General features: G+C 55.5%; 2 protein-coding genes across 9 annotated transcripts in view; both read right to left on the reverse strand.

Moving 5' to 3' along the window:
• Positions 1 to 3,946, reverse strand: part of RFFL (ring finger and FYVE like domain containing E3 ubiquitin protein ligase) — a 31,696-nt gene extending 27,750 nt beyond the window's left edge. For 2 of the 8 annotated variants that reach the window (XM_088066210.1, XM_088066209.1), the window contains exon 1: positions 3,074 to 3,946. The gene's annotated coding sequence lies outside the window, so the exon portion shown is untranslated. Of the gene's footprint in view, positions 1 to 1,066; positions 1,187 to 2,341; positions 2,440 to 3,073 lie in introns of those variants that run through there. The other 6 variants (XM_088066204.1, XM_088066208.1, XM_088066205.1 and 3 more) reach the window with 5 other exon arrangements.
• On the reverse strand, positions 3,534 to 9,131 carry RAD51D (RAD51 paralog D). The gene is made up of 11 exons (XM_088066211.1): positions 9,082 to 9,131; positions 8,724 to 8,833; positions 8,108 to 8,169; positions 7,850 to 7,968; positions 7,547 to 7,628; positions 7,298 to 7,432; positions 6,803 to 6,898; positions 6,538 to 6,628; positions 5,743 to 5,813; positions 4,732 to 4,899; positions 3,534 to 4,063 (listed from the first exon to the last, which is right to left on the reverse strand). The coding sequence occupies exons 2-11, from the start codon at positions 8,803 to 8,805 to the stop codon at positions 3,980 to 3,982; spliced, it is 990 nt and encodes a 329-aa protein (XP_087922337.1). The 5' UTR covers positions 8,806 to 8,833; positions 9,082 to 9,131; the 3' UTR covers positions 3,534 to 3,979.
• Positions 9,132 to 9,584: the final 453 nt, after the last annotated feature.

The following is a 9,584-nucleotide window of genomic DNA, read 5'->3' on the forward strand; positions in this document are numbered from 1 at the left end:
GCCTTTAAACCGGAGGAGACTCGGGCAGGACCCTGTTCTCACTCCACAGCTGACATTTAATAACCTGCAGACACCAAAATATTGCTAAGAAACCAGAGAATGAGTCAACACTTTCCCCACAGGAAACACCTTGACCTGCTTACGAGAACAAACTGTTTAGAAGGACACTCGAGGACTTTTATTTTCTGAACTTTTACTTTCTGCAGCAAAGGAAGCACCTTCTCAGCTTTCACTTTGCAGTACACCCCCAGTTTGGAGCAGAGAAGGAAATAATTTATGTCCTTAACACCAAATTACACTTTGGACATGCTAAAATGCGAAGAGATAATAATTTAAGCAGAGAGCTCTACAGAAGGCTGGTGCTTATCCAGAATTCCTCAGCTTTCATAGCAATTTGAGCAGAATAACCTACTGAACCGCAGAGGCCCTTTGGGAGCAGAACTCAGAAAGGGAAGAGTTGCTCATCACCACTTTTAAACATGAAAAAAGAGGCTGTGCCAGAGTCACACTCCCCCTCTTGAGGGAAACCCTGTGACCCCATCTCCCCAAGGTGCTGCACCTGTCCCAACCCGAGCAGCCCCATTCCCCCTGCCCTGTGCCCCCAAGTCCTGGCAGCTCCTCCTGCCCTCTGTCCCCCTACATTTGCCAATACCCCAATCCAGAGCAATTCCCTCACCCCACAGCCCCTGGATAACCCTCAGTGACAGCCATAGGGCCTCACAGACCCCACATTTACCTGCCTCCCCTCCCCTACCCCATCCACCCTGCTCTACCCTCCCATTGCCGCACGCCCCCAAACACTGGCAGCAGCCTCAAATCCTCTCACCCCCCGGCCCCAAACCGGGCAGCTTCCTCACTGCCCCACATACCCAAACCCTCTTGGGCTGCCAGCTTCTCCACAAGCCTCACACACGCCCCCAAACCTGCCAGCTCCCCTCAGTGCTCCACTCCCTGAAATCCTGTCAGCCTGCCCAGACCCTCTCAGCCCCCCCGAGGCCTCTCACGCCTGGCAGCTCTCTCAGCGCTCCGCAGTCCCCCGACGCCAGCAGCGCCTCAACAGCCTCACCTTCCCCCTAAGGAGCCGCGTCCCGAGTGGCGGCGGGGCCGGCGGGCCTGCAGCGGGCGGTCCCGTCCCGGTGCCTGGGCTCGGCGGCGGCGGCGCTATGGCAACTGGCCGCGGGGCCGGGCGGCCGGAGCGCCCCCAGGGGCGCCGGGCGGGGCAGCACCGCCCCCTGGCGGCCAGGAGGACTGCGCGCTGCCCTCAGCAGCCCGGCAGGGCAGCGCCGCCCGCCCGCGGCGGCCCCGAGAACCGCGGGTTCGAGACCCGGCCCGGGCAGGTGGGAGGCGGAGGGAACACTGCGAGGTCCCCTGTGTGCTGGGGGTGTCCTTTGCACGGGACGCGAGCACACACTGAGAGATCACAGAATGAATCCGGATGGAAAACAGCTCATCGACCACACCAGAGAGCTGAGTGCACATGCAGACTTTCCTTGACCCCACCACCGCCCTGGGCAGCCCAGTCCAATGTTTAATCACCCCTTCTTCCTCCTAATGTCCAGCCTGAACCTCCCCTGGCACAGCTTGAGGCTCCTGTCCTCTCATCATGAGATACAGACACACATCCCTATACGTGTTTACACATATATACACACAATAAGTGTAAACACACACCTATATGTGTATTTTATATGTACCAAGGGCAAATAAGCCCTTACTGCCAAAAGGCACGCCTGCTGCTTCGAGTGAGAGGTGCCCTGCCTGCCCTGGGATGGGATTCACTGCCCTGCTCCAAGCCTTTCCAGAGGTTTTCCAGGTGTTTTGGGCCTGGGGAAGAAGCAGGGAAAAAGGACATCTCGAGCTCTGCATTACAGAGCTGCAGGAGCGCCCTTCTGAGCATGGTGGGGAAAGGCTGAATGAGGATATTTAGGTCAGAAACTCCTTCAAGCCTGATTTTACTACACAGATTTAGGCCAAATGAGCCTGAGTAGGAAGTCAAGTTTTCCCAGATGGGGTAAGAGATTCCCATGACCTGAACGCTCCTGCTGTCCCCACACTGCGCAACAGGCAGCACCCACAGTGACACCCTCCCTGCAGCAACACAGCCAGAAATTCAGGACACCCCTGTCACCTCAGAGAACACCCAGGAGCAGAAGAGCTGCCACACAAAACCCAGCCAGGCCCCAAATCACACCACCCTCCCCAGATGGATCCCAAAAGGGAAAAATACTCCCACAGCTGCACTTAGCTGAATGCCAAGGAGAGAAAATCCCCCCCAGCCACGATTATGCCAAGGAAAGCTGGGATGGGAAGCTTTGAAGGAACCCAGACTTCACACCATCACCTTTCCTGACAGACTGGCAGTGTCCCTGTTGAGTCACCACCCTGTGACTCCCTGGTGACTGAGTGCAAGGGTGGAATTTCTTCCATTTCTCAGGGATCACAGGGAAGATGCACACATGGTTGATCTCATGCTGAGTCTAACAAGGGTTCAAAGCATGCTGTTCCTCTTCTTATCCTGCTGGTTAGGGGAAGGAAACATCTGGAAAGCCCTCTTGGTTTAAATATAACCCCAGAGGTTTCTATTTGGCTCTTCCCTGCTCCACACTCCCCCACAAGAGCTTTGCTTCCCCTACAGAACCTCAGGCAGGGAGATAAATCAGTAATTGAAATGTGTGTACACCACCCCTTTATCCACAGCTCCAAGACAGGAACTAGCAAGGAATTAACTGACAAGAAATTAGCTAATAAGGTAAATTTCTGCTTGAAAGTTCCAGCCACGCCAGCACAGATCTCCAGCAGACAAGAAAACCATCCTCTTCCTCCTCACCCCCTCCAGCCAGGCTAAAATCCCTGAAACCTCCCCTCCTGAACTTGGGGAGCCCAGAAATGCAAATAAATACACAACTTTAAGAAGTTTTCAGTAAAAAATATGTATTTAATGTGCCAAGCATGGCCTTAGAGGGCTCCAGGAGCTGCGGTGCTGTGTTATTAGCTTAATGATCATGCCCTAATTAGTCCCAGCCCCCAAATTCTCTGTCAGCTGCCTTGAAGTGCAAGCCGTGGCTCAGCTCACCTGCCAAGAAGGTCTCTTAAACTGAGGGTATCTGAGACATCTGGGATCAAGAGGAAACTCCACATCCAAGCCTGCCCTCTCCTCGGGAGGTTGCCAAGAGCAGGCAGGAGCAGCTGCAAGGCACTGGAGCACAGGATGATTATTTTAAACATCACCACATGCAATTGAATAGGTCCTTGAGCATCAAGCAGGGCCAGTTGGTGCCAGCCAGGACCCATCTGCTCAGCTGATCCAGATCAGAACCTCCATCAGTTATCAGCAAGCCTTTACACAGTCCAGCTGTGCCCCAAAAACACCAGCAGGTCCCCACAGGGCCTGGTATTATTTTGGGGAGGAGGGAAGATCAAGCATGTCATTATTTCCCTGCTCATCAGCAGCCTGTCTCACCCCAGTGCTGCTCAACATTTTAATTAAGTTCAGAGCAGCTGTCATTAATTGAATTGCAGCTCTCAACAACCACTGCAATGTGCAACAGCTTTCTTTTTCTTTTATTTCTGAACCAAGCCCACTGTGGGCCCGAGGATGACCAGAGCTCCAGGACCAGAGGGCAGCGAGCCACGGAGGGAACAAAACCAGCACGGGGAGTTGTGGGGCCATGCAGGGACAAGGCAGCTGATCCCACATAACACCTGAGGACAGGGCTGGCTCTGGGGGGTGAAGACAAGCCTGCAGCAGAGGGCAGGACCTGGCTGTCCTCACAGCCCAGCCACTGCAGACAGTATCTGTTGGCACAGAGGTCTCCAGGGAACCCCACGCTCAGTTTTCCCTCAGGGCAGAAGAACAAGAGATTTTTCGTGTCAGTCCTTCCCAAGGCTGCAGGACTCTCAGTCAGTTTGTAAAACCTTCAGTGCTTGCCTGCTTTTGTGCAGCTCCCTTGAACCTTGTGACATTTGCTTTTCCATCCCATCAGAGTCCCTGTGTGGGTGTCACCAGGCTCGGTTCCAACACGACACCATTTCCAATGTCCAGCTCCACCTGGATCCCTGCTGGCTGCAAGAAAGAACAGAGCAAAGTTTATCTTCACACTGTTGGACTCTACATCACTCCATCTCCTGTCTCAGAGCCAAAAATCCCAGTTACATCCCCCTGAGGGTTTCCTTCTGCTGGTGCCCCTGTTTTAACTGGGTCTGCTGAATGCAGATATACAAAGACAATGTGATTTGGCAAAGAAAGAACATCTTGCTCTGAGACATCCCCAGATACACCATTATTTAGCACATTCAGGATGCATTTTGCTGCCTAGCACACCACCATTCCCAAATTTGTTTGGATCAAGCAGCAGAGCAGGCTCAGGGCCAGGAGGCTCAGGCAATGCTGCCTGTGCACAGGCAGGCCTCAAGCTGAAGTCACCTTTGAAGGTGTCAGAGCCACTTCCACAGGACCCTCACTGCCCACATACCATCAGGAGAGTGAGACCAACACCAAGAACACAGTGAGCTGGATTAGAAGTGGTGCCACTCATTTATCCTACCTATAAATACCAGCCCACTCTGTTGGGAACAGATGCTCTTCTCCTCTGCTGCATCCAGCCAGGGTGCACAAGCTCCTCTCCCACTGCCCACCCAGTGAGGCTGGGTCCTGCCCCACTCCCGCAGGAGCCAGGGCCAAGTCCCACAGCTGCTCCTGCATTCCCAAGGGATGGATCCAGGGAGCCTCACCTGCCGGGGTGACTTTGCCAGGGAAGCAGCACGTTGTGTGGAGGCTCTCTCCCAGCTGGCTTCTTTGCTCTCCAGCAGCACCCGGGTGCTGGGCACAAAACTCCAGGAGCGGCCGAGGGCTGGCTTCAGCTGGCCAGTGCTGCTGTCCCTTGTCACCTGGTTGGTCACCTGAAGCACAAACAGACTCATCAGTGCCTGGGAAAAGCAGTGCCACACGGCATGGTGAAACACTGGAGGTCTTCAGGAGATCCTGGCCAGGCTGCTCCTTCTAGGAAGGTTTTCCCTTCTCCATCCTGAGCCCTTTCAGCCATCCCCTCTGAACACAGCCCAGGTAATTGTCCCAGGGCACTACCAGGGACTTCACTGATATCTGCAAGCTGCATTACATGTGCTGAAGTCACCACAAAGTTTAACTTGGGGCCTCCAAGTGTCCTTCCAGACACACTGTCCTTGTCACTTTATCAGAATGAAGGGTAGGACTGGTGGCTCAGCAGACCTCCACCTTCTCGTGCTGCCTTCCCTGTTCAGACACACTAATTATGGTCCCACCCACCTGTCTAGTGCATTGGCAAATGTAATTGCTTGGCCAAGAGCTGGGGAAGGCCAGAGCAGGGCCCTTTCCAGCTCCTGTGGGATGATGCAATGCCCTGCAGTTCCTGCAAGGTGACCAAGAGGTTACCCAGGAAGCTGGCCAGCCCCTTAAATGAATGGTGTTATATCAAAAATAAACACAACCAGCCTTTCCATCTGCCTGGACTTAACTCTGCCTTGCTCAGCCACTGAATGGCTGAGGACAGCAAGAGCAGGAGGCAGCACATCAGCCCAGGTCTTGCCCCATGCTTGGAACAAGACATCAGCAGGCTGCAGAGATGTCGGGGAGAAGGGCACTGGGGGCTTCAGGCCTCTGGCTCCTGCTTAGCTGAGAGTGGGATCCCCTCTCCCACAGACTCCTGAGCCTCCCCATGGCTCCTCCACAGCAGCACACGAAGGACAAAGCACAGCAACACTCACCACAACAGCAAGGCTGAACTCCCTGGCCAGGGTCTTCAGCTCCCTGGAGAGCTGCATCATCAGGGCCAAACCTGGAGCAGGAGAAAGCATTTGGCTGTCTGAGGATCAGCCCCCAAAGCACATCCTGGGAGCAGCTGACATCTGGATTTGCATGAGCACTGGATTCAGCGCCAGTGCTCATGTTTATGGACACCTTCACTGGACCATGCCCCATCCTTCCCTATCTTAGAAGGCCCAAGGTCAAAAAACCCTACAAAAGCACCAGGAGCTCCAGACAAAGCTGGCCAGGTTGATTTAGCAGGCACAGGACCCATCTCTCCAGCTCACAACTTCATTTCCTACAGCCCACAGCTGTCAGGGGACTCCTGTGATAGCACTGGGCTGTCACTCAGCTGTGCAAGACCCTCTGGGAGGTGTTTGAGGGGTCTCTTTGGTATCCTCACTTCTGATCTATGGTCCTTTCTGGCAGAAAGAGCTCTGCAAACTGTGTCAGCAACCGTGATGTATTTCTGACACTGTAAGAGAAGTTTTAATTTATGGGCAAAGAGTCCAGTGCCTCCCCTGGATGGGTTTCAGACCACTGCCGTGAGTGTGTACAGCCACAGGCAGCTGGAGTGTTTGCTGCTAGCACTGCAAACAGACTCCTCTTTTATCCAGTCCCAAAGGAAAAGCTGGGAGCAGTCACATCCACATCAGTCCTGCCCCAGCCCACGCTCCAAGCACAGCACACATGGCTGGGAGAGGTTCTCCAGGATGAGCAGAGAGCTCTGCAGCCTCCTGGCACACACAGCTCACCCTCTGACTGCCTGCCACCCAGCAGAGGGTAAATCACAGCTGACACCGAGTCCAGCAACACCACCTTGAGAGGTCCCACGGAGCTCACAGCCTGCAAGGAGGCAACGTGGAGTAACAAATCCAGCAGTTTTGGAGGCTGTGAGCTGCACAGGGGCTCCACTGTCCACAGGGTGAGGCAATCTGGAGTCACTTGTCAGGCACACAAGCCCTGCTGCCCTCCCTGCAGCTCTGGGGAAGGGAGAGGAGCCCAGAGGCTCACTCCTACCTGCTGGGAGAGGCGATCCCGCAGCTCCTGCAAGGCACCCAGCAGCTCATAGATGTTGAACACACGGACCACCTGCACCCGCTGCAGAGCCTCCAGCTGCAGCACAAAACACAGCCTCAGTTTCCCCAGGACTTGTTCTATTCCTCCTCCAGCTGCCACCAGCTCTGTGCACTCACACCACACCACAGAGCCAGGGACCCTTACTCTTCCACATCTACCTCCACCCCATTAACACCACTGCCCCGACTGCACTGATGGGAAAAACAACATGAACTGAGCTCAGGAAGTCCCTCCCTTCTGCCAAGAAAAACAACAAAGAGTAGTGTCTGTCCTGAGCATGGCACCCACCAGGCCATGGAAGGAAGGGTTTGGACTCAAAAAGGCCCATGAAGACAAGGGCAGAACTGGAAAGACAAATCATCTCTGGGGCTTCTTGCAGGCAAGAGCTAAGTGAATTTTAGAGCAAGCAAAGGGACCAGCTCCAGGGGACCTTGCCTGCTCTTCCTCATCCTCTGTCTGGGCTTGGAGTATCTGGTAGAGACGGGAGGCAGTGAAACCGCCCGTGGAGTCGAGAAACAGGACGTGCTGCTTGAGGCCCAGGGACACACTGGCTGCGATGCCCAGACACACCTGAGGGAACAGGGACAGGGTGTCAGCCAGCCCCCACATGTCCCTCTGCTTCACGGGCCTGATGGCACCACCTTCACCCTACCTGTGCTCTCCCCTGTCCTCCACCCCACTCACCTGCGTCTTCCCACTGCCCGGTGCTCCCATGAGCTCCGTCAGCTCCCCCGTGTACAGCCCTGAGTCCAGCAGCTGGTCCAGGCTACGGGATGGACACAAGTGGGATTATCAACACCCCTTCAGCCAGGATGGCAGGGGCACCGGGAGGAAGCAGACCCCAGAGATTTGTCCCTGGAGTTCCCAAATGCACACAAGTGCCTGGGGATGGTTTGGAGAATGAAATCCAAAGCTTGTGCTGGCAACCACAGCCTTGTGCAGCAAAGCCAGCCCTGGGCAGAGCTGCTGGGTGGGTGAGGCACTCACCTTGGACTGCCAGTGGGCAGGATGGCAGTGGAGCTCTTGAGCTCCTCGTAGAGGTCTGCTCCGTTGGCAGGGAAGGCAGAGAACTGGGCCAGGAGCACACGTCTGACTGCAACCAGCGCCTGGGGACAGACAGACGTCTGGAAATGGGACTGACCAACAGCCAGCAGCTGCTGCAGAAGGTCCCCCCAAAAATCCCATCCTTGTCCATGAGCCAAACGGCTCTGAGGTGTTAATGTAGTTAGGAGTAGTCCCTTCTACCTTGTAAGACAGGGAACACTTTTGGGCAACATCCTCCAGGTCTGAAGACACAAAGTCCACCACTGCAGACAACATGAGGGACAAGAGGTTGGAAACCAAGTATGGTCAGACCACAAACAACAGAAGACAACCAGCTTAGACAAAACCTGCACCAACAAGTAAAGTGCCTGTGCCCTCTGTCAACACTGTGAGTGAAGGAGTATTTCCTCTGAGATGGCCCCACCACTCATCACAGAACAAATAATCTCATGTAAAACAGAGCAGGGAGAGAAGCCGGTAAAATTTTTCCCTGTTTTGCTCAAGAGTTGCCCAGCACCTTTTCCTTCCCCTCTAAGGGCAGGAGGTGCCCAGGGAGTTGGGCATTTTTCAAAGGGAAAACTGCACAAACCCTCCTGAAATACCATAAAAAAAACCCACAATTGATTAATCCTCAATGAGCCTCTGCAGGGATTTCTTACTCTGCAGGGAGTCCTTACACTCCTGCTCTTTTGGAAAAGTCTTTACTCATTGTACCCACCCAGGAAGATCCAGAAGACACCCAGCAAGGAGGACACAGAGGGATATTCCACCACCACCATCCTCCCAGGATGTGGGATGATACAGGGGATGATGTTACCTGTCCTGATGCCATTAGCCCTGAGAAGCTGCAGCATCTCTTCAGTGAGACCAGGGCAGAGCCCAGCCTGCAGGACCACCATCTCCACAGGGAGGGAGAAGAGCAAAGACCTGCGGAGGAGATGGGAGGGCGGAATTCACAGAACCATTAGGGATGGAAAAGACATCCGAGATCATCAACCCTCAACCCTGCACCGCCAGCTCCAACACAGGATGGCGCCTGCCCCTGACGCCGGGGAGAAGCCACCAAGCTGCGTTTGGGATGGGTGGATCCGGTGGGTAATTAATTCCTCTTTGGAGCCAAAATGCCCGAAATCCTGCAGGGGGCCACGGCTGCGGCTCCCCCCGATGCCGAGCACCTGCAGCAGAGCCCGCGGTGGTTCGCAGCGCCCGGGGCTCCCTTCCTGCTTCCTGCGGCCGGCGGAAGGAGCGCGGCCGCTCCCCTCCCCGGGATCCGCCGGGATCAGCCGGGCGCTGGGTCCCTTCCCCCCGAGCCATCCCGGGATCCGCCGGGATCAGCCGGGATCAGCCGGGCACTGGGTCCCTTCCCAGCCGAGCCATCCCGGGATCCGCCGGGATCAGCCGGGCCCTGGGTCCTTTCCCAGCCGAGCCATCCCGGGATCGGGGACACTCCCGGGCTGCGTTTGTCCCGGCTCAGCAGCCGCTGCTGCCCGGGGGGAAATGAAGGCCCCCAAAGGGCTGCGGGGCTTTGCTGCCCTACAGCCTTCCCTGGCTGCCTCGGAGGCTTGAAGTTCTCCTGGGAAAAGCTGGGTTTGGGGGTATTTATTATTATTATCTTTCCAGCCGAGGCCTGAAGAGGGCTCTCGGGACTCGCTGCTGAGCCTGCCCTGCCCTCTCAGCT

The sequence above is a fragment of the Pseudopodoces humilis genome, chromosome 23, assembly GCF_049639895.1.
Source record: "Pseudopodoces humilis isolate 2021_Gansu_Grassland_sample_001 chromosome 23, ASM4963989v1, whole genome shotgun sequence".
Classification (NCBI taxonomy): Eukaryota; Metazoa; Chordata; class Aves; order Passeriformes; family Paridae; genus Pseudopodoces; species Pseudopodoces humilis.

Excerpts from the sequence above, each read along its gene's own strand:
- RAD51D (XM_088066211.1), bottom strand. The coding sequence starts at position 8,805 with ATGGTGGTCCTGCAGGCTGGGCTCTGCCCTGGTCTCACTGAAGAGATG. Across the intron at positions 6,629-6,802 it reads GGGATCGCCTCTCCCAGCAG|GCTGTGAGCTCCGTGGGACC; the intron begins GTAGGAGTGAGC and ends GCCTCCTTGCAG. Across the intron at positions 5,814-6,537 it reads GGGTGGCAGGCAGTCAGAGG|GTTTGGCCCTGATGATGCAG; the intron begins GTGAGCTGTGTG and ends CTCCTGCTCCAG.